Source organism: Cyrtonyx montezumae, unplaced genomic scaffold (genome assembly GCF_038088225.1).
Source record: "Cyrtonyx montezumae isolate F1298 unplaced genomic scaffold, pur_monq_1.0 scaffold_17, whole genome shotgun sequence".
NCBI classification, from domain to species: domain Eukaryota; kingdom Metazoa; phylum Chordata; class Aves; order Galliformes; family Odontophoridae; genus Cyrtonyx; species Cyrtonyx montezumae.
In genome coordinates this window covers 13259091-13283759 of record NW_027071903.1, presented here as the reverse complement: position 1 = coordinate 13283759, position 24669 = coordinate 13259091, and the positions used below count along the sequence as shown (strand labels likewise).

The window sequence follows — 24669 nt, the reverse complement described above, 5'->3', positions numbered from 1 at the left end:
AACTAGGGCTGTCTCTGTACTGATTGGAGAAATCCTTTTTGTCTTCTTTTTAAATGATAGATTTGGAAAGCAAAATTGAGTTTTTTGAGATGACTCATTTACCACATGAGCTGCTTCCAAATCTAGATCTGGCAAATTCTATTTAATATTAATAAAAAAAGGTTAAAATGTGTCTTAGTTGCAAAAAATATAGAAAGTCAGTCTTGTATGGCTTTTCATGGAGTCCTTCTGAGTCACAGTCGAAAGACAGTTTTTCATTTTGAGTTAACATCATGTGAATGTAATATCAGAGGCTAGATTCCCTCCCTCCACCCTCAGCAATTACTAGAAAACTCTTTGTTTTGATGTAAATGAAAATTAAAGAGACTAATTTTCTCCTCTTCCCCCATCCCCCAGAAAACCAAACAAAGCTTAGTGGATTGTAAGATCTTAAAAGGGCCTGACTCATGTTCTGCATCCTAGTAAATTCAATGGCTTGAAAATTTGTGAAGTTCTACAGTTGCAACTGAAGACTTAGGCTGGACGTAATTAATCTGTGAGCTGCACTGTGCTGTTCCTTCTTCCCAGAAAAATCAGCACTGGAGATGTAAGGAAAACTCAGGCTAGAAGGCTGCTAAAATCCATGTGGCTCAGACCCAAGGTGGAAGTGGCTGCAGGAGATGCGGGTGCAGTATGACCTGGGAGAGCAGTCAAGCTGCAGTGACAGCCTTCAGGATTGGTGAATGGTACAAGGAGAGGTATTTGGCCTGTGGGACTTACAGAGGAAACCCTTTTTTTGTTTGTTTGTTTTCCTGTTTCTGCTATTCAGGATGTTGTCTGGTTTTCTGAGTTGGTCTGACACAATCTGCTGCCTTGAATCAAGATCTTGGTATTAATAATGGTGTAACAGGGAAAAAACACTATTGGGTTAAATCCCAAGCCAACAAACTGTGACGTGTGACCAACTGGTTAGCATGTGTGTTTTTCTTTGATGCGGGAAGCTCTGTAGTAAGACAGCTAGGTAATGGAAGGCTGAGATTTGGAGTCTTAACTCCCTGTAGTATAAATTGACTTTGGTAAGGAGAGTGATTCAGTGTCCCTCAATCCCATATGGCGAAGGAGAGGTTTTACACAACTGTATAAAATTAGTTCAGTATGTAGATAAATTTCTGCTTTCCTTTATTCTCCTTTAAAAAATGATTTCTGAATCAGCCTACAAAATGAGGGTACAGATCTGAGATGAACTTTAGAAAGGCCCAGCGCAGTACCACAGCTTTAAGAAAAATGTTTCCAAATGAGCAGTGTGGCATGGTGAGGTGAATTAGAAGATGGAAACAAACACTGACAACTAGGAATGTTGCCTCCAATGTGAGCTATATGATGTAAATCCTTTTCTATCTGTATTTATTAGCAGGGTTTAGCAAACAGAGTCTTGGAATAATGAGTGAACAATGCTGCTCTGCATTTAATAAGAAACATCTGCGCAGAACTGCTCAAGGATCTTGCATAACAATTACATCAGAAACAAAAGGCCGAAATTGTTCTGTTCCGTTTCAGAAACCTTGATGCAAGCATTTCCAGGAACACCAAATTCCAGAACCAACTCTCAGTAAGAGCTTCACTGCTCACATTTTGTCTTGTATGGTTTTAGGATTTTACAAAGGTATCAGCTGTGCTACGCAGATGTCTTTGTCCAGCTCCCTGAAATGTAGGCCTAATTCATACAGTCTCTGAGCATCTCAGGTATCTTAAATAAACCCGAATCTGCTCTTTTCCAGATGGAAAGTTTAACCTATGAGAGGGGAGATTTGAGGAAAGGGGGGAGAAAAAGAGTAAAAGAGAAGACAAAGTTGGAAGAAAGAATGATTGTGCAGTTCTGTGCATGTGTGCATATGCCATTTACTGAAGTAAAACGTTGAACCAAAGAGGTCATTTCTGGAAGAAATGTGGCTAATTGTAATTTCTCTTTTCATTAACTGAAGTCTAATAAAAGCTTGTACTCTTCCTTCTTTGTTTGCTATGCCCATATAAATAGTTGTTACCGTGGTAGATCCCAGCTCCAGGTATGATATATAATGGGCAATTAGGTTTTTGGAAATAAAAGCTTACTTTCTTAATGTGTAAGTGCTAAAAGACTGTTTATATTCTACAAGTTTTTTTCTGACAGCTGCTAGCTTGCTTATACAGAAATATTGTCTTCTATTGCTAAATGTAGTCTTAAAAATGAACTTAGTGCTGTCATTCCAAGCAGAATTATCATGAGCCCAACAAAAGTTCGGTTATTTTGTGTTGTTCTCATTCATAACTGATGTTATTTGCTATGTCATAGCAGTTATAATGGTGCTGTGGGCCCATTGCTCGGGTGTCACTGAAACACTGCATGCTCCCAGAAGTTGACACTGGTTATGCACAAAGGGCAAAAATGACTGTGGGAATCTGCAGTCCTGGAACAAGGCAAGTGGTTAAAAGTGCCTCATTTTCTCTGCATCTTGTCTAAACTCCACAAATGTGCATGCTGTCTTGGCCAGTAATTTGTAACATACTGATATAGAAATAACTTGCATTGAATCAAAAGCATTGATAACCACTTGAAATTCAATTTTTTTTTTGTTTTGAACAGCCGTAGTGGGGCATTTATAGGATGATTTGTAATGATAATATGACGGTGCATGAAAAGGGCTCCCTGTCTGGGCTGACCTGGGTTTACCAGTTGCTAAAATCAGCAACTGATATGCAAGGCTTGGAACTTGCCTTAATGAGTTTCGTCTTAAACTGACAGATTTTTGCAGTTGTACAAGCTATCTCTTTCCAGAGTAGCAATTGTTGGTAGAATGGCCTGCAATCTGGGGAGAGATTTCTGTCATTTAGTGCACTCTTACTCTGAATTTGACCTTATTCTTATACTTAAATGTAGTTTGTTCCTGGATTGTGAAATTGAGCCTTTATATCTTTGATGTACGTATGAGGCCTGCATATGCCTTCAGGCATATTTTCAGTATGTTCTTGTGTTTAGAGAGAGGACTTGGCCTGGGTCATTATCAGTTACAAACTTTTCTATACAGAGAGATTCTGCTCAGTTATAGAGGAGACATTAAAGTACAGTGAATCTGAATCTACTGGAAGGGAAGTGGGGGAAAAGTATAAGGAGAAAGGATAGATTGTTCCCTTATTTGATTGATCTAGAAGGAAGAAGAATGCTAGAAACCATTTTCTACTTACACTCGTGGGGACAAAAGCCATATTTGCCATCTGCATCAAAGTCTTTGGTTGTGGAACACCAGAGGAATCCATCATTACGTCCTGCGTCTGTGCAGCTGTTGTATTCCTTACCATTGAACCAGAAGGGAAATTTGCAGTATTCACCATCTGCATTTCCATACTTTACTCTAACCACTGCAAAGAGAACAGATGCAATGGCAAAATGAGTCACTGACTGGAGGATATTGATGTAAATGTAGTGTGGATTTCTGCTTTGAAATTCTATATGTTGTTGGTCTCTCTATTGGCAAGGTGATCATAGCTGAAGTAATAACTGCTAATTTTGAAAGAATTACATAGATATTACTCATGGTGAAGTGTTAGAATGAACAGTCTTTAATATCAGCCCAGAAAAATAAATTTGTTGTTGTTACTTTGGCAATGCAAACCTATATACGTTGCTATTAATATGGTTGATAATTGAGTTTCTTTGGTAATGTCATCTAAAATGTTCAGTATGTTTTGAAAGTTTCCAGGCAGCAGGTTTGTGCTGAGTGTGAGATTCAACATGCCTCATAAATGATTTTGGTATTTGCAATTTGATTTGAATGAGATCTGCCGCTTCACTGAGCGACTTGGTGCTAATGCAGGCACACGCAGATCCTGGGTTTTATTTCTGTTTGTCATGTAAGCACTTTTAAGCCTACAGTACTGGTGCTGTGACACGTGTTTGTGTACAAACCACTTGCATATCCATATTATTTCCTTTAATGGCAGTGACTGATTGGATGCTTGTGTAGTATATCTACTCATGTGGAAAACAGTTTCCTCCTGTTTTTGTTGTTGCTTAGAGGCAGCTACAAGTCAGTGCTTTTGCACTGATAAAATAAAGCCTAGGAGAAGGGATTGGGGTATTTTTGATATTAAAGTTCAATTATTTTCTTTGAGTGGGAGGGCAGCTGACAAAACTAGATTTTGAAGTCAAAAGCTAACATGAGTTTGCATTCTTATTCCTAGTTTTCCAATTTATTCTACAGTGAAAGAATTCTAAGTAGTAATATATGATTGTGGTGAAGCTTGAGCAGACAAAACATGTTCCAGACTACTAATGCTGGGTCTCGTTTGCCTAAGGTCACTCAATAGTCTCCTTGGTTGCTTCCTTATAAACATTACTGCCTATGAAAGATTCTTGAAGTTGTTCTTGACCCAAGCTGCATGAGGGGGTTATGTTTCATTTGTTTTTGACAGATACTGTGGGTATGTAAATTCTAGTTCAGGTGGATGATTCATTTTCTTAAAGACTGGAATTGTAACTTAGAGGTACTCTTAAAAGAGAACAACAGCAGAAAAGCACTGGACAGTCTGCTTTTAACAGCAGTATTGCCTCTTGGGCACCTGAGAATTGAAGCATTCAAAATCAGTCATGGCTTTGTACTTCTCCCACCCTTCAGCAAGGCTGTGAGGCAGCAGGCCTAGTAGCAGTTCAGTTTCTCAAGGGGAAATGGTAGAGGAACAGGAATGGCAATTCTAAAAAACATTTAGGAATTATATAAACATTGTGTAGAGAATTATTTAAATCATATGAACTTATTTTCATCTGTAGTAATATTTTCCGCAGAAACTTATTGACATGTCATTGAAAAGTGCAGTTCCTGAAGCAACATCCTGAAGCAGTTAGCAGACCATATGGTCTGAAACATTATAAAGTGTGGTACCTTGCCCTTCTCCAAGAGTCCACAGTTCATCATCATCAAAATGTGAGTCTCCTCCAATTCCTGGCCCTGGTGCAAAGGCGTGAGCTAGGAGACCATCTTTGCCATCAAATGGATAGCCATCACCATGTTCTGTAGGAGAAATCAGACAGAAAAAGCAACTGTCAGAATGTATACATGAATGATGATTATTATGATATTATTATGATATTATTATGCACTTTCTCATTCAAGACAGCAACAGCTATTCTAGTGAGTGGTTTGGACTGGGCTGGCAAGACTGAAGTGGAAAAGAAAAAGCCAATTCTTACAAAGAACTTCAAGTGACAGTCTTGCAGTTGACACAGCATGTTATTTTATATACCAAAAGTGTTGTGAAAGGGAATCAGACTGTGAAGAACAGTGAAATGTACACTGGATGTACGACTTGCAATCATGCTGCTATTTCTCAATGGAGACAGCAGGAGCTGTAAAATAAACATTGCAAATGGGAGGGATTTTGCAGGGAATTTACATCAGTTCCAAACACAGATTAGAAAGTAAAGGTGGATTTCTTTTTTGCAGGATATTTTTTGTCTGCTGTGCCTCAGATTGCTGTGTTCTTTTCTTTGCATAGAATACTGGGGAAAGCAAACCATCTGAGCTCTTCTCAACTGAGAATCTCTGGAAAGCTAGCTCTTATTCAATGCCTGGAGCCCTGTGAATGAGCCTATCCCTCCTCCACATCAACCGCTCTGAGATGCAGGCTGCTCACAGGGCAGCAGCACTTTAAGTAGCTCTCCTGTTATTGCACTGTAGGCTTTTCTTGGAAGTACACTGTGTGTGGGTAAGGCAGGCTGGCAAGGGCATAACCCTGGTATTCATAGCTTTCCCACCACACTGACCTGTGCATCAAAGCTGGCTGCCAGCATCTCCAGTTGAATCATTTCAAGCTTTTCGGTCTGATGTCTTTCCATTTAACAGAAACCCTCAATACACAGGCTTGAATCTCTGCTCTGTTGCACTGATTTCATGCTGCTCTCAGTCTCTTAATACTAGTTCAGTTCATTCATTTTAGTAGACTACCGTGTCAGTTGTTCAGGGAGCAAGATTTTGACGTGAGTTTAGAAGCTTTACTCCTGTTCTTTGCTTATGATAAGCTTAAAAGTGAACAACTTTGTGGATGTCTCAACTCCTGTGAATTTGTTGGCAGTAAGGTGATGAGAATGAATGAATTTGGGAAAATTTCTCCCACTATTTTTGAGCTGAGTATAATCTGCAAGTACTAAAATCAGCAGGAACACTTCTGCTTTTGTAAGGCTTGTCTTGTGTACCAAGCCAGCCTGGATGAGAATCTGAACTTTTGGGTTCTGTACGGAATCTCTGAAGCTTTTGAAGTCAACTCATCAGTAGCTAAAGCAAAGAAAACCAACTTGAAATGGAGGCTTTTACAAAGAGCTCAGTTATTCTTTAAACTGTTTGCTTCAATTCCAAAGTCTACCTCCCAAGTGTCTGGCTTCAGAAATGTCTTCATTAGTATTAAAAATTCTGTGACTGTAAGAAGTTAAAATGCCCCAGGTATACACTGAAAATGGTGCTCTTTTAGGGAAACCAAAATTAATTAGGAAAGCATGTGCAACTGAAATGAATCAAGTTGCTTATCATCAGCAGGACTAAAACCAGGATTCAGCTGAAGAGCTTTACTTAGCAGTTCAAGACCAAAGAATGCGTTGAAAGCCTCCAGTCTGCTATGCTAAAGGACAGAGAGTAGCTGTGGAGATAAACTGAAAGTCTGAAATGCATTTTAAGCCCCCTCATATGTTAGGACCTCTGCTGCTACCACTGGAAAGACAAGCACTGAGGTGTACGCGGAGATGGTGGCATTGCACAGTCTTCTGTTGTGAGAAGCCATGTTGCATCTGTAGATCTGTATCAATATTTCCCATTTCTATTTCTGGTTAGTAAATTTTAAAATAAAATGCTACCCCTAGTAATTCTCTTTTGCAAAGATATTTAGAGAGTAGACTTATTCTATATAATTTTTTTCTCTCTCTAATAGATGTTAGGAAAAAAAAATCTTAGTGAAATTAGATCGTAGCATGCCTAAGCCAAGTGCAAGCCAGGACAAGATTTGCCAAAAAGGCTCATGACTCTACTTATTGAGGGTAAGTCATTCCAACATGAAGGATTAATGAAAGGAACAAAACCAAAAACATATGTAAAAATAGAAAATATACCCCATCGGCCAAAATTAATCATAATGTCTGCTTCTCCATCGTTTATTCGGTTAAATCTCAGTGGTGTGACATCACTCCAGACTTTAAAGGCTCGGGCAAAGGCATCATCTACTGTCTCAGGATCCAAATCCGGGGTATAGCCTATAATCCTTAGACATAAAAAGAAGAGTTAAGAAATACATAACTTCCCTCCCAGTATTTGTTGCTTACTGGTCAAAATGCTGAGGCTTTGAAATGGGTTAAGAGGTAATACTGCTTCACATGAGGTACAGACTGTGGTGATTCAAATGCATTCAGAGGTGGTAGTTACAGCTTATTTTTTTCTTTGGAATTGACACAGATTGTTAATTACATAGCCAGAGGCTGTGAAACTTGCATGGTGGTGGCTCTTGCACAAGATACTCAGCTTTGCATCAGTGCTGAGTTGCTGCCAGGGCAATGCTTTACATCCTTTCCCTCCATTACATCAGAGATCTATGTTTTTGTAAACTACTTAATAAGCCTGCAAGTGATGTTGTCACTTTAGACTTGAACATGCCAATGCATCCCTGTTTCGTAAGATTTACCAGAAAAAGAGCTCAATCTAACTCTGAAACTGTCAGGACTAGATTGTTTTTAATAACAAAAAGAAACAGCCCTTCTCTCTCACTTTGGTAGTCTGTTATATATTGTTTTATGCCAATTGAACACTAAATCTTCACCAGTGTGCTGGTTACACTGGGAGGAGGATAGGATATATAGGGATGCACAAAGTATATAGGATAAAGCCCTAGACCTTGAATATGGGGTTTTTTTTTTGCTTTGTTTGTACATTCCATTTGTGTTTCTCAGTGCCTTGTTATGCACCCATCTAACTTCCTCATTAAGAAAATTCCCAGTTTTTTGCTGCTGTTGCTGTCCAGAACAGGTAAAATGACTCTATGCCTAGGGATAACGTTATCAGAGGAAGCATATCAGCAATACAGGGCTTTGTGTGCTGCCACACACCTTTCCAGCATTCATTAGACAGCCAGAAAATGAGCAGTGTGTATGATTGTAAGCAGTGTGTAGTGAGGGAGCAGCAGACCAAGTCGAGCACTTCCGACAGATCTGCTGTTCTTTGTTGCTGCTGTATGTTTTGTCCCAGACCACCTGAGCTGCTGGGCTTTTTTAACTATTGAATTTAGTAAGCACTTTGATTCATAACTCTTTAAAGTGAGAGTAAAAAATGAAAATGCAAAACCTACTGAAATAGTCTCTCTTTAAATCTCCTGACTGTAGCTGCTAGTCATATGTATGTACTTGGACTGTGACAAACTGTGGTAACTTGGTTGCATTTTAGCCATTAGAAAGTTCTGTGGTCATAAACAAGTGTTCTTAAAATGTTCAAAACAATACACAAATTGACGTATTAAATATGTTTTTAGGCTTTCTTCTTGTGTTGTTAGATCGTCTGTTTAACGTGGATAGACGCTCAGCCTACACCTTATTTAGCAGTTTGCTCCCTTTATAGCCTACAACTTTTTCCTCACTGACTGGCCACTGAAGCTGAATTTTATTTCACTGGGTTCCTGATTGAAGATTATAAGCTGATAAATAATAAATGGTTGTTTTATTGTTTTTTTTTTTTTTATGAGCAATGTTTTTATGACTGCTGACTGCAGAGGGCTTTGTCTTCCTGCCTGTCTTCTGCAGTTACTAAGTCCTTTGGCTTCCACTGAGGATCCAGGCAAGTAATGCACTCCTGCTGCAGATCCTATAGGATTCCTACAGCAGAGAAAGAATAAAACCAAAATCTCTTTGGGCCCAACCAGAACCCTGAAACTGAGATTTTGATAATTATTTCTGAAACTTTATAATTTGAATTATAATTTGAAATTTCTAATGTTTGGATGACTACTAGATGTTTAAACACAAAGAGACTGTAATTCAAGAAATACTATCTAACCCACTGAGCTACTATTCCACGTTGATATGCCTTGTGTGGTTGGTCGTTAAAAGGGTTCAGGTTACGTATGAGCAAAACCCAGCCAGTACCTGTATGTTATATGATTCTTTTCCCACTTTGGCTTTCTTGGAAAGAAGTTGTAATTGGCCACATCTGGGTTACCACAGCGGGGTTTCTTCATTGTCTCAATTGTGTTTTGATCCAAATCTCCCGTTTCAGGCAGCCCAAAAAATTTCTGCATTTTCTTCAAAGTATCTTTCAGTACAAATAAATTGCAATTGTCTTTTGGGCATCCGTAATACTTATTCAGGTATTGCTTGGGGGGAGGGGGAAGAAAAAAAAACACAGAACAAAGACTTCAAATTTCATAAAAAGAGATAAGTAATCATTATAAATAAATGCTGTAATTCCATGTTACCTTTCTGTCTTAAATTTGCAAGTTTTCTTTTCAAAATGACTATTATTAGTAGCTCAGAGACCAGCAGAATCTCCTCAGTTGACATAAAACCATCCTTGATTACTCACTGAGCAATCATTTCCATTATTAGCTATCACCTTTCTTAAGGAATTGCTGTATTTATAAGTAGAGCAAAGAACTTTAGTGTTGAACTACGAAGTGAAAATGAGGTTTTTTTGGTTTCTTTATGAAGTGGAAATGTGCTTACTTTCTTAGATGGCATGTACTTTTTTTCCTGGAAGACTCTGTGGATTATTGAGAAACTTGTCAAGGTATCAAAGCAACCACACAGAAAAAAATAATTCATAACACAACGAGCTATTTGAATGTCATGTATGTTCATTTTTGAGTCAACCATTGCGAAAACCTGAGGAAAAGTCTTTGGTATATCTCAGTTGGCTGAACACTGTATCTCAGTTGGATGAACAGTATGGATGAATGGAAAAAAAAGATAAAGGAATAAATGAGGCAAAGAGCATATGATGCATCATCAGTTCACATCTTTCGCCCACTGGGTGAAATTTGTGGACACACCACTGTGGGGTGTGTGTGAGAGCCTGCTGTGACCTGTTCCCTGTGTCTCAGGGGACCAATGGCCTGTTCCTGTCAATTGCTATGGTTAAGCAGCTTGTCTTTCAATTGTCTTAATAAGTTGTATGTTTATGTTAAGCTCTAGACAAATAACTGTGGTCCTAAGTATCTGTTCATGGTCTCCTTCTGTGCAGAACACAAGTAAGCTTACACAAGCAGTTTAGGATTTAGTATTTTTTCCTTTTAAATTCAGCATTGAGTGCCAGAACAGCTGAACTCCTTTGGGCAGACACCAACCCTCTGAGAAAGTCTGTTAGTCTGGCAATCTGTAACACACAGTGAAACCTGTCATGACAACACTGTTGTCAAAAGAAAAGTGTGAGCTCTCATAAGAGTCAGGCAATAAGGTTTTCAGTTCTGCTTAAAACTGTGTAAGATCTTAATCAACTCTATTCCTGTCTGGAAATTAAAAGATCCTAAACTAAGATAGCTAGCAATTTTGAAGATTTGGATTCAGTGTTTGAATCCAAACTGAACCTGTTTTTCAAGCTGCTGCCTTAGCTTGGACTATTACAAAAGTGGGTTCAATTGTGCTGTTTAGAGTAGGTACAGCTTTCAATTGCTAAACTTACATTCTTGATGGCAAGTAGATAAATGGATCGATGAATATACTAATTTGGGAACATCTTGAATGATAATTATCATTCATTCACTGTTTGACTAATAATCAGGCAATCTCGACTTGTGACTTTATCCAGTATAGTGAACCTTGCAATTCTCTTCTACTTGCTCAGAGATTTAAGGGATTCCATGCTGCAGTTTGGGTTAGCAGTATTCTACATGTAGCTCTAAAAGAAGTGCTAGAGCCATGTCAGACAGCAAGTGTTCCCAAACTGATGTGTAAGCTATCTGAACTGATGTTCAGCATGGCACAGAGCTGAGAAATGCCATTCCCACTGCTCCTGGTAGATGGCAAAGTTGTAGATTACTGATCTTTCTAGTGAAACTGTCTTTAGCAGAGGAAGAAGAGTCCTTCAGGTGTTGTATCCAAGCTGTTAACTACAAATTCAAGGTAAGAAAGAAACCCAAATAAAGTAAATGTAAATGTATCAGAAATATCAGAGAGAATTACTTTTTTCCAAAGATTCTAAGAAGCTTGACAAAATGACTGTGCATTTAAGTCTTTGTGCCATTAAATATTCCTGAGGGTAACCTTACTTTATGTATCTAATCAGTTAACAGAAAAGGTGAGGGATAAGACCTCTACATCAGCAAAAGATAGGAAATGTTGTTTGATGATTGCAGTTTGTCTGAACCTGGACTTTCAACATTAAGTCCAGGAGTACCTCATTTTACCCTGTATAGGAAATAGTTCAGAGTTGAATCAGAAAAGAATTTAATCAAGATGTTACATCATTTCCTTCAGGAAGTCCTCCATCTGTCTACTGACTAAGTACAGACTCTGCTTAGTTTTCATAATTTTTATGACGTCATGTTCTGATATATTTCTCCAGAAAAGAATGCAATGCTGGCAAGTAATGGACACACAATGATTTCACCTTTGCTACCAGCAAGTTTCTGCCTACTCAGAGGAAATGGGGCCTAGCAGCTTTATGTGTAGTGCACTAGGAACATAAGCAAGAGATCTGTACATCAGAACTGAACTTTCCTGAGGAAAGAGGATGCTGCTCTTTCCACCTTAGGTTTACAAGTATGATAGACAATGGAAAAAAAAAAACAGCAAAAGAGGCACGATAAAGAATTTTACTTGTTAAGTTTCTAAATGAAATGCTGACTTCCCTCTCAGTTTTTCCTAAAATGGAGATTTTACAGAAGATGAGAAATGAACATAACCAGCTGTTCTATGAGGAGAGAATCTTGAAGAAAATGCAGTGTCTGTGTAAACCACATCTTGGCCTAAACTGCAAAATTCAGTTTCCCCAGAGTCAGCAGGGAGCTGTGGTGATCTGGAATTTTGATCCAGCCCATTAATGAAACAGGGTCCAGCTGCAACATAGCAATTTGTGTTCTGATTCTGAGTGTTGGGGCTGTACAGACAGCGGGTGTGAGAGAAAAGCAGCCAGTTAACCTTGCCCAAGCATACTACCAGAAAGACAAAGAAGAACTGCAGTGTTAAACCAGCTTGTAATTTTCCTCTGAGTACACATAATAAATAGGTTGTTCTAAAGAAGCAGAGTTGAGGGGATATGTGGATTGCTGCTATTTGGGAAAAGCCTGTGTCTAAGAAAGATAGATCATTTAAGGATAGCTAAATTACTATTAGACATGTATGATGACTCCCCTTTCCTTTCCCACCCCCTGGCTGCTGTGCTGCCAAGACAAAAGCTCTGGTGAATTTGTCTTGTTAAAGGCTGAGGAGTGCCCTTTTGGGGTCAGTTTATCTGTTTTTCCTCAACTTTCCACCACGGCTCCCATCTGGAATTTCTCACTCTACCCTCCCCCAGACTGTTAACCTGGCGCGCTTTCCCAAGATGCACACCAGCTCCTAAAGGGCACTGACCAACTTCCAACCCTTTGTACTCTAAAATAAGAATAATTTATCTCAATCTCCCTTAAAATGGAGTTACTGCTGAAGAAGAGAAATGTCTATAATTTGCATGCTAAAATTAGGATGATCCATCTCAATCTCTCCTTAAATGGACTTCCCTATAGAATGTCATTTTCATGAAGGTCCACTGGGCTAAAATGATGCTGAATAAAATGCTGTAGAATAGCTGTAATTTGCTAATGTCACATTCAGAAATCCAGACTTCTTTTTTTAAACTTGGAAAAGAGTATTTCTTTAAACCTCTGAGGTTTTTTTGAAGTCAGAGCTAGTCATGATGGCTTCTCAAACTCGAGCCAGCTTTCAATTGTAATTGTCCCTTAAAGCTGTGTTTATGCAGCCCACAGTAAGCAATCTGGAAAACAAGCTGTGTGATACATGCATTAAGCCCAAATTTCTGCAAGTGACTCTTGACAGCCCACAGTTCTATTTGATATGTCAAAAATTAGCCATCTCTATTTGCTCTTTTCCTCTCTTACCATTGAAATCTGTTGATTATAGTTGCAGTGATTTAATGAAATTTTGTACACTCAGACATAAGGAAAAAGAAAAAGATTTTGCTGCCTTTAAAATTTTTAAGAGAGGAAAAGCATTGCTGGGCTCCAGTTTTTACTTCTGAAAGCTGATACCTTTGCTAGCTAGTGAGCACTTCCAGAGACTATAGAGAAAATGCTGCAGTCATTTCCTAGCCTCTGCTGAAAGAAGAAAGAAACATCTGCTTAAGGAAAAAAAAACAACACAAAACAAATCTGAAGCAAAGATGAAACCAACACTTACCACTGCTAGCTCTTTGTCTGTTTTTGGAGTGCTGTCTCCAGGGAACTTAATGATTGGTGACGGTGCAGCTAAAGTTTTGTTGAAAAGATACACTTGGATTAATAGTACTTTAAAAACAAAGCCAAATATGCTGTGAGTCTTCATTCTGCCTATGTTTCTGCAGTCCTCTTTGGAAAAAGGTTTTTCTTACTTGCTGTCAGTTACTTTAGCTACGCAGTGCACTAGTTGCTTATCTGCACATCTTAACTCTCTGCACCGTTTTCTCTTTTGCTTGCTCTAGCAATTCCTTTGTATGTTTAAAACATCCAGATGCGCAGTCTCAAGCTACCACAAGAGGAAGTCTGAAAACTAGTGGAAACATGAGAAAAGGGCAGTTACCAGATGTGATTGCTGTGATTTTAAGGTAGCAACGAGCAGATACTTATTAGTGCTGAAAGAACCCATGTTTTCTTCTCATTTGCATATACTAAGAGCATTTACTTATGCCAGAGAGCAGCAAAGGGCAAGATCTGACTTAATATTGAAGATGAAGTGCCTCTTGTCCTTTTTAAATTAAAACAAACAACAAAAACCCAACCACCCCTAAACATTATTTTCCTTACTCAGTATTTGTATTATTCTTTAGCCTATTTTCTTGCCACGGATTGCTTTAGCAAGATGTGGTTACAGTCCTACACAGTGCCTCTTGGTGACCATTTTGATGACCTAGCTGGAGGCAGATCCTACATGGGCTGATGCAGTGGCAGAGGCTTCGTGTCTGTCTTGTGCCGGGGCTGCATGAATTGGTGTCTGTGTGCGTGGGGCTCACCAGTGCTCCAACCCTGCTTTGTGCAGAGCTCTGAAGAGGATTCCTGGGTGTTTGGTGCAGCTTTTATAACAGCTTTGACACCAGTGGGCATGGTGGGTCACTTTTGGTTCTCTATGAGGTTAGAGAGAATCTGGCAGATCCAGCAAATAGGAACTATGCTCAGCAGTTGGTAGGGTAATGTTATACAAAATTCCAGGCTTGCTTGTACCATGAGTTTGGCCCATTGGTGCAGCTGTATGTCTGAAATTCTGGTTCAAATATCACGTTCATCATGACTGACCTTTTTATTCCTTCGTAATAATGCCAGTTTTGAGGTGTTAATGCAAGCTGAATATTATTTTAGCTGAATAGCCTTAATCTAGGGGCTTGGCTCCTGACTTTTTAAGACAGGAGGCTGGCAATGCTGCATGAATGCAAACTGTGTTCTGGCCAGCCAGGTGTCACAGAACAGTTTCTATTCAAGGTGAGTCCGGCCATCAGGGTTCCTCTGAGCTGTATGTCAGCAGTGAGGCCGTGACAGCTTTCCACTGAATGTTTCTAAACAAAGGGTTTCTGGATATAACCAGTGTTACCGAATAGTGCTGTTAATGAGAAGTAAATACTCTGCTGCTGTTTGGTATTTATTAAAAATACTTTGGTATTTAATTGGAAGTATTTGTTATTGACAGTTCGCTGACTTACACTAATATTGAGTTGTTTTGCTAACTGAAGCCCATTGCCTGTGAACTGAAGAACCTTGTGTAAAGACAAGGGTTGTGAACTGTGGGCCAAGACCTTCAGGAAAAAGATATTCACAGGAGTTTTTGCTGTCCATACAGTTTGGCTGAGAAGCACAACAGTTTTATGCTCAGCCACTGGCTGAATTGCAATGGGAAGCAGCCCTTAGTGTTTGAGGAGCATAAAGGAGTTGCAGTGGTTTTGTGTGTGAGCAGGGCTTTCTTTGCAAGCAAGTAGCTCTCCAACCCTTCCATGTGCGATTCCAATGGCACTTGAGTTACAGTGAACAACGTATCCCTCGTGGTTCAGCTTTGAGATTGTCATCTTTTCCAAGGGTTGCTTTAATAAATGGCAGCTCTGAAAATCTGACCAAGTTTTCCCACAGCCTGCACTTGGTTGTGGAAAATGACTCTCCTGCCTCATGGTGACCACTCCTGTTTTTGTGCCTGGCTACATAAAACTGTAAGAGAACAAAAGCTAAGAGAGGCTTTGCTACATGTTCTGAGTTACTCTTATCCTCAATTAAACAAGTGAGAATATTACATGTGAGGATTTTGCAGTAATATCTGTTTCATAGTAGGTCAGTGGCTGCTGTAAATCTTAAAGCATATGAGCCACTTTCTTTCTGTAAGAATTTTCCTGTCTTGTAAGATGGCCTTGTCACTTTTGTTTTGATGGGTACTGCCGTGAAGCTCTTTAAAGCCAAATGTGTCCTAGCATGTTTCTGTTGTGCTTGTGAACCTCACTGAAAGCTGATGAATGCTCAAACGTTTTCTGCGTGTCCTAGTTTGAGAATCTCACTGCATTTTGCTTCTCACCCTTGCTGGCAGTTAGAGTCCTTGAAGGTAGCCTTTTAGATACGTTTCCTCAAAGAATCCACAGCAGAAACATGCAGACCTGCAGTGGAACATAGTTTCTTGCTTTTGACAGCAAGTTTGCTGGTAAACTGCTTTCCTGGTGCTACTTCAGCTGGTGAGCAGTTATATTCAGTTAAGAAATATAAAGGAGTATTGGATTGATGTTTACTGGGTGAACCCTTACATTGACTGCAGTTAGTAGGAGTCATAGTAGAGAGAAGTCGTCCTATCATAATATGATTAAATTTGGGTTAAAACATTTCTTGTTTCCATAGACTTTGAGTTCTGTTGGAGCGTCCTGTACTCAACGCGCTGTGCAGGTGCTGGGACTGCAGTGGTGCTAAATCCTGGGAGCAGTGATGTGCTGCTGCTCTTGGGCCTCATGGCCACCTTGCTCTGAGCCCGTGGCTAGGCTGAACCACATCATGGTCCTGCTGAACTGGAAATAACATGGTGTGATGTTTTATTCTTCAGATTAGATGAGCTCAAAATCAGTTAAAAATGAAGGGAGAAAACAAAAGCAAATAGAGGAAAAGGAATGAGACTCCCTGAGAAAATAACATACAGCCATGTATCTACTTCATGGAATAGCTGGAAGTGTAATGTAGACCTCCTTCCTCTTACCTCTGTACGCACTCTGCAAAATACTTTTGTCTACACAAACAGTTCCTACCTCTGGAGTAGCTACATAAAGTAAATGCAGTTATAGCCACAAATACATCCTTTATTTATTTGTGGAAAAAATATTTCAATGTTGCAAATAAACTCTATATTATTTAAAATATTTATGTAATATATGTACTCAATTTTCTCTCTTGAATCATAGAAAGTTGCTCTTTTATTATGTTAGTTTCAGGTCAGAATCACTCCATACTGAGGCTTTAAAGCCATCTATTTCAAGAAGTATGATGCCAGATTTGCATTTCAACCGTGTATTTTCATGCATTCATAAGAACTATATGACAGAAACCACATATGTTGAGCTGGCAAATGCCTCTTTTTGGGACATACTTCAGTAGTAACAGTAAAAAGGGAATCGTGTTGTCTTGTGTTACTGAGCCATAAGCTACATTTCATCACAGAACTGACTGTGATAAGTGTGATGAGACACATGTATGTATTAACATGCTGTTTTTATCAAAGGATTTTTATATTTTCAGAAAATTATTTTTAAATGATTCAGGAGCACTCAACAGTTTCAGGATTAGACTTCAGATGATGTCCTGGGTGATTCACTGACACCGCAGTCAACCCTCCCAAAATATGCTGTAGCAATTCCTATTGTCATTCATACTGTCAGTTCTGAAATTATATCGAAAACTGACGATGGTGGTTCCAGATAAATACATTAGGCAGAATGTCAGTGAACACTCTCCATAGGAGGATAATGGATTTATTCTAAGTGAGTTTTTTATTATTCATAGTGGGGTTTCTTGTTTTAAATTGCTTTTTGCCACGTGTGACCTGTGGTGTGCCGCAGTAGAAAGTAGAAAACCTTCCATACAGGTTCCAGACTGAAGCTCCACTGAAGCTGAGGGCACATGACTTGATTATGTACTCACTAATATTCCCTAATGGCACCTCTGCCGAGATGGACTGTCTGTGCAAGAAATCATATTAATATACTGGAGGAATCAATTCTTTCTGGTGTTTTGTGCTGGCAAGACACTAAGCTCCAGGTATCTGTCATTCTGCACCTGTAACAGAAGTAGTGGTGTTAGCTGCTGCTGACTGATGGAGGTGTGTGCCTCTGTAGGGACAGAGAAAGGCAAATATTTGTGGTTTGTCTGGTTTTTTAGTAAACTTGTATTCAGAAAGCAATAGTTAGTCATAGCAGTGTCCATTTGAATTTAGAAGGATTAATAACTGTAGCAAGAACTCACTTGCATTGCAGTCAAGTGAGCTGATCTAAGATGTGTGGTGAAGAGTTGATCCTAACACAGCATAAGCCTTAAATATGCTCATAATTTATTATCTGAATATGCTCTCTCCTGTGATCCCACTCACCGTATCAGACCACCACATGAGGGAGTCTTTAAACTTTGGAAATTGCTGCATGCATGTATGTGCGTGTGCAGAGGAGGATGAAAAACATATGAACAGTCAACAGTTGGTAGCAGGTATGAGTTCAGCTTCTAAGGCAGTAGCTGTATTCTTCCTTTTGTTTCTCTCTTCTCTTCTGTTTTAGGAAGTTAGTTTCTGAGGGTTTGAAGTTCCTTTGACACATGGATTTCATTTGTTCGTTCGCTACTCAATTAGAAGTGAATTTTGAGTAAGTCTGCTACCTCTAGACAGGGTATTCTTCACTGCATTTGTTCACTGTGCCTCTGCCTGACCCAGAAATTCCTGCGTGTGTCCTCAGCTGGTGTTAACAGGCGTTGCAGGGCTTCTGTTGGGTGAATTAGTTCAGCGGAAATATGCTGAACAACTTCAGTCAAACCCCAGCCCAAGTTTTCATGTGTTGCCCTAGGAACTTCTTTGTGCCTACTTAACACTGCCAGATGTTCAGGTTTAAAACACCAACTTCTTTGATAAATTTCTTTTATCCCTACACATTGGCTCAGCACCATTCTGACCTACTTAAACTATGCTTGTTTTAAGTATTTGCTAGCATCAGTTGATATTTGGTGGTTTTTTATGTGTTTGTTTCTGTTTTTTTCTTGAACTTGAGGCATTACAATTATTCACCATTGTTGAGCTTTCTGCTAGCTAGTTCAGAATTTCAAAAGCCTTCATGAATTTGGTTGCAAACTATGCAACTTCAAAGACTTCTGTTCCAAGTTGATTATTACCTGCATATTCCCACTTAATTTCAGGTGTGTCTGTCTAGAAAGTGGCTTATTGTGAAACAGTGTATTGAAATGATTTTAGCACAAGTTCAAGTAATTCACTTATAGCTTGTAGAGGTGTTGAATGTAAAGAAAATCAGATTGGTCAAGATGAGCTGCTCAAGGAAAGCCAAGCCCAGTGCAAAGTTGCCTCTGGCTTTCTTGAGAGCCTTGTTTGCCAGCTCCTGCAGGTCCGGCCTCTCCCTGCACCCTCTGGTGTGTAAAGAGAAAACAAAGTTCAGCTGATCCCTCAGCAGTGAGGCAAGAGCAAGGTTTTAGTGTCAAGTTTTCAGCTGTAGAGGAATATGAAGAAACCTTTATTTTTGGTGAGTCGAGCTGATTTTGTGTAAGGATATTTTTGGTTTAGTTTTGAGTTATCAGGATTTTCTGAAGGCAGTGCATCTGCGAAGTGCAGAGAAAAATCGAGTTATTTGCAATGTGTTCACAAGTGCTTCACTCAGAACAAATGGGCATCAGTTTGTAGTGTTTCAAAGAAAAATTTACTGACCTGATGTTATACTTCTATTTTTCCATTTTTGCCTATTAGCTCTTCCCTATTCTCAAGCATCCAATTACACAATAATTTACAGGTGAGTTTATGATTTGTAACAGCTAGCAATTGTGTGTTTGTCTTTCACTTTGTGAAGTGTCTCAAAAATAAATGGGGCTACGTGTAGAGAGAGAGAAGGATCTCTGGCCAATGGCTTCTCTGTTTGAAAATGTACTGGATCTTATGGATAAAGCATGCAGAATGAACTTGCCTTTAAAACTCCACATCACTGTGGGCTTGGCAGAAGAAAGAAGTCCTGATGCTGATGTATTTGCTTAAGCTTGGTAAAATCAGCATGGTCATAAGCAGCACTGGGGGTGGATCCTACCATCTATATTGATGTTGGCTTGCACCATATTTTGTCAGTGACCCTGCTGATCTTAAGGAGGCACCTTACAGCAAGGATGTTGGTGGAGAAAGCATGATGTTGTCTAGCCAGTAGCTGGTAAGGTAACCATAATATTACTGCACACATTGATGTGAGCAAGAGCTAAGCCGATGTGTTTATGTGCTTGGCTCCAAAGACCCATGGTAGAGAGCTATGTAACTTCAGATTCTCGAATTTCAAAAGAATTACTTCACTGAGTGACCCATTTATCAAGCACTGGGAAGATGCATAGTACTTGCAAACAGGGTCATGCCAAAGCAGGCTGTTCCCACTGCTCTGCTGTTTGTCTTCATGGGAGATACCTTTGTTGGAACAGCCAGCTAGTACAGTCCCAAACATGTCAGAATAATAGTTCTGCTTGCTTTGCTGCTGCTGCTGAGCAGCTGCTTGTTGATAGGCACTGTACATCTCGCTTGTCATTATGATGTTCATATTCAGACACCAAGGGGCCTTGATTAATGACTTTGAAGATCTGGTCTTCTATAATTCATGACAGAACTTTAATTAAAATCAAATATATAGCAGTTGAACTAGCAAAGGATTTAAAGTGCACAATCTTTGATAGAGAACGTGATTCCCTCTGACCACCAGTGCTCTATGCTGAATGCAAATTCCATTTCATTACAACAGAGAGGTCCCTGTTGATATAGACTCTAGAAAATGGTAAGTCCAGAAGGCCTGTAGTCATTTGATTCTTTCTCCTGTTCCCCTTTTCTCCTTCTAAAATGCTCATATATTTTACATGTATGTATTAGTAGAAAAAAGATAAAAGGTTGGAAATTTATGTGATGCTTATATACTTGTTATTTATACAGACGGTGTGTAAGAATGCTGTGTATGTATCAGGAACTCACTCAAGGACCTGTCAAGGCAGTAGGCAAATTCCTATTTCACACAAAAGGAAACTAAGGTACTACTACTTTCAGGCAGTGAAGGGGAAATAGATATATATTTTTTTAAGAATTCAGAGTGGTGCAGTGATCAATTATATCTTTTTCTCAACTATGTTATGTTAGCTGAACCTAAGGAAATATGTAATAATACATTGCTCACAGATTAATATGTAGTACCGAGAAATGTGGTTTTATCAGGACAGTTTGATTTGTTCCAGTTTGGCCTTACTATATCCCATGAACCACCTACATTTCTTCTCAAGTATGTTTTTATCATGGGGCCTCGTACTGTTTTCCTGTTATTTCCTTGATTTCCAAGAAGCCCTCTGAATGGGCTTTGTTGTCTTGCTGGTTCCTCTGCCTTCCTTAGGGTAAAGATTTAGAGATGCTTGTGGCTTTGATTTTACAGCTGTGGGCTGTATTTTAAGAATGCTGACTGGACTACTGAGAGGTGAGTCTTTCTTTCTGTGGCAATAGTTGACTGGTTGGGGTTGCTGAATTTCCCCATCCAGCATGTGGAGGACAATCTGGTTGTCGCTTTGAAAGTAATCTCTCCTACTTATTTCAATGGAAACTGCAACATTTGTAAGAGACTAATATTTTATATCATTGCCTCAAAGTTTGCTGATGAACATGTCTGAACATGTCCAAGCTAGTCCTGGGCAAGGGTTGTGAAATCCTTTGTCTAAGGGACAAGCAGATGAGCATGTCCTGGGGCAACGAAAGAGAGATAAACTGCAGCTCAGTGGCCACTTAACACTCTTTTGTGTAGTACTCATCTCCGTGGGTAAACTGGTCGGACAAACATCTGAACCGTTGTTTCTTAATCTCACGCTGAGTATATACATAATCTAAGAACCTTCGTCGCCCTCCTTTATATTGGAGCGTGACAACAGTAACACTATTTTTCAACATAGTCACCACTGCTAGCTCCATAAGCATTCAGCAAGCGTCAGTGAATGTCAGTGGGTGCACAATCAGATGTGTAGGAATATATTTAGTGTTATACCAAGGTAGTTCTGGTGATTACAGGCACTGCATGTGTTGCAGGAACTGTTTGAAAAGAGTGCTAAGTACATCAGTCTAATTGCTTGTATTTAGCAACTTACATTCTTTGTATTATTAGATATCAAGGTCAGCTTATTTTCATTTAAAGAGATCATTGATCCATCACAGAGCTCTCATGAACAGAGCCACAACCTCAAAGGAGATAAGAGAACAGTGAGAATCCCAAAGGAGAGAAGAGAGGAAAGTCTAACAGTCCTCCATGGTTACAAGGGAGCTATTGAATGCAAAGGAAATCTCCATTAGAGTGAAAGCCTGAACCAGCAACACCATGTGCCTGTCTTTCAGAGGTCTGTGTTGGCTCTTAATAGAAACAAAATAAAGGCAGCAGTGGTCAATGATCAATGAGAGTGTTTCTATAAAGAACCTAAGTTCCAGCTTTTTTTCATTCAACATTTTTATTATTCTTTCTAAGGTCTTTATAGGTGGTTCATTTATTTCATGCTTGACCTTTATTATTAGGGGGCAAATAAATGGCAAAACTGCTTCTAGAGACAACTTGATAGGCCAGGCCATACGTTTTCCTCTCAGGAAAGACTGGCTCTTGGGCCATTTGCACAGATTTTTGTTCATTTTAAGGTAGTTTTAAATACTACTGTTACTGCTCTACAGAAAATGTTTATAACATTTTTTTCTGTTTAATGGATGTAAAGTGCTTAAGGTTTTACTCTGAAATCTAAATGGCAGTTTACTTTGTTTCTGTTTCCGGGTTTCCTATTTACACTTTGGTCCAAGACCCATGCCTTCCTCTTGAGACACCATCTCTTTCTGAGCATAGTAATACTTGACATTTGCTACTGCCAGCGAAGTTGATCTTTAACGTAGTCCTTAAAGAACAGATCCACTACCTTTTGTGAAGATAGAATTGATCTTTTGCCCAAGTTTATAATACTTGAGTTTGGAGGAAGGAGGACTCAAATGACAAATTAGTTTTTGCATTGTGTGTCCATTAGACATTTTTATATATTAGCTTTTCTAATTTTCTGCTTCTGAGAGAACAGACCCAGATTTCCTCCTGAATTTGCCATTTTAAGGAATATTTGCATGTATGTTGCTCATTAATTCAATCTTACTATGTTTTACTCTATGCTGATCTGTGCTAAGCTATTTCATAGGTACATTAGCTTGTATCTACAGCAACTTCCATTTACATTTCTTTAACTTAAGATTGTTGAGTTTGTCTTTTCATCAAAACTGATGAGATTGTCCCAAGATGCTCTTTAAGACTCCCCAGCCCTGGGTGTGGAGCCGGAGCTGCATTTACCTGGTTTGTCATGTCTCAGGATGTCTAAGTTCTGATATAAAAAATATAAAAAGAAGAAAAAAAGAAAAAAGAAAAAGGAAAATAATTCATCTTTCATTCAACTTTCTTGCATTATTAGTGCTTCTCTTACTCTGAAGTTGGAGCAATCTGTAACAGGGAATATTGCAGTTCTAGGAGAAGAATCAAGATTGTGATTGACTGGAAGTATCTTTTTATTTTTTTATTTTTAACCTATATGTGCCAAGTAGTGCCAGGTGGCCATTCCTATGGAAAGGTAACCAAATTATTAACAGTTTACTCAAGATTGGAAATAGATTTTTTTTCAAATCATAGGGTTCAACTGCCAAAGGCAGTTTATTCCTATGGCCTTGGTTTGACAAAGCGTTTAAGCAGTTGCTTTTACTCAAAAGTGACATGGAACTAAAGAGATTATTCGTATGTTTAAATGGTAAATTGGAATGTATTTGGGGGAAGAAAATTAAATGCACTTATTACTGTGAATAATGTAAATCCTATACTATCAACTTCTGATGGGCTGATGTTCAGTCAGAAGAATAGCACTACTCAAAAACAGTGTGAAGAGGAATGCAGGCAAGACAAAGACTTAATACCTTCAAAGCACCTTTCACCCAGTGAGTTCACACTGCTGTATGAATAAAAATGATCAACATTTCAACAGCTCTGTGAACTAAGCTGAATATCTCCTTTCTCGGATGGGAAAGTCAATGCACAAAGACTTTGAATGATTTATCTGCATGAATTGGTAGCACAGCTAAGAATCAAACTGTGGCTTGGCTCATCCTGCCATGGTATTATTGCTCATCCCAACTACTCAGTCATTTGTGCTATATAGAAATGACAAGCTCTACCATTCAGCTGGATAAAGATACTTTTTAACTATGATTTCTTTACAATTCTTATCGTTCTCCAGTTTTGATTGTTGTTTTTCGTTTTTACAATAAGTTTGCCTTTTCCTCTCCTATGACACCAAGCTGTGAATTTAATTTGTATTGCATTAATTCTTTGGTTGAACAGGGCAGGCCATGTTCACTTGTTCAGCAGTGGTACATTGCTAAAATAAATATGTGATTTCGGGAAGTCATTTCTTTCTTATTGATATATAATAGTAGCTTCTGTTACTAACAATTGTGAGGTTTTTTTGTTCCTAACAATTAAGAGACAATATAACTGGGAAAATGAGTTGTTTTTCTGCTCTGGTGCATCAACAGCACCACTGTCAGGTAAATTTCAGTTACCAGATTTTTATTATTGGTGATGACGCTTGAGCTCTTAGGATAAGACTTCAGGTTCCCAGTTTGTGTCTGAAGTTCTGGAAGAGTGGTAAAAAATGGAAAAAAAAAACCTGAGTAGACTCAGTAAACTGAGTCCTCTGTCTGCACAAAGATGCTGTTTCTTTTGCCTCTCCAGTGTACTGTGTAGTCCAGTGTACTGTATAGAGGCACAGCTCATGGTTGGCATTCAGTGTAAAACTCAATGGAGTGATGTTTCTGAGTATCACCATCGTCACGCAGTGTATACTTCCGGCTCCGTTAATACAGGAGACTTCTATTAGCATCACTTTTCAGAAAGTGATTGGCTGTTTCAGAGAGTTTGGTGAGAATGCTCTGCATCAGCTGCAATAAACCTGAGCTGCTGTGGTTTAACCACTGGATTGTTGCCAAAGATGCTTGCTAAATGGTTTTTAAGGTGAGTTGGGGGCCTCCTACTCCATGGCTCAGCCACATCATAGACTTCTAAAAAAAGCCTGCACAGACTGTTTCATTCAGATGAGACATGTCCAAAATTCCCTTTCTTCTTCCTTAAATGTATACATTACTTGGAGGACACAGTCTGCAGGAAGTCAACTCTGCTGCAATGCTTTGCAAAATCACCGTGCTATGTCTGAAAACAGCATCAAATGAAATGTGAGGGGAGC

The 24669-nt window shown here is 39.1% G+C and overlaps 2 protein-coding genes across 4 annotated transcripts in view; one reads left to right on the top strand and one right to left on the bottom strand.

Moving 5' to 3' along the window:
* Positions 1-13656, bottom strand: part of MMP2 (matrix metallopeptidase 2) — a 33436-nt gene extending 19780 nt beyond the window's left edge. The window contains exons 1-5 of the mRNA XM_065733304.1: positions 13364-13656; positions 9122-9348; positions 7106-7254; positions 4893-5021; positions 3199-3372 (exon numbers count right to left, since the gene is read on the bottom strand). Coding sequence (XP_065589376.1) covers positions 3199-3372; positions 4893-5021; positions 7106-7254; positions 9122-9348; positions 13364-13507 — 823 coding nt within the window. The 5' untranslated portion in view covers positions 13508-13656. The remainder of the gene's footprint in view (positions 1-3198; positions 3373-4892; positions 5022-7105; positions 7255-9121; positions 9349-13363) is intronic.
* The window catches only part of LOC136046656 (dipeptidase 2-like), a 472322-nt gene that overhangs the window by 264871 nt on the left and 182782 nt on the right, over positions 1-24669 (top strand). The gene's annotated exons all lie outside the window — the stretch shown is intronic.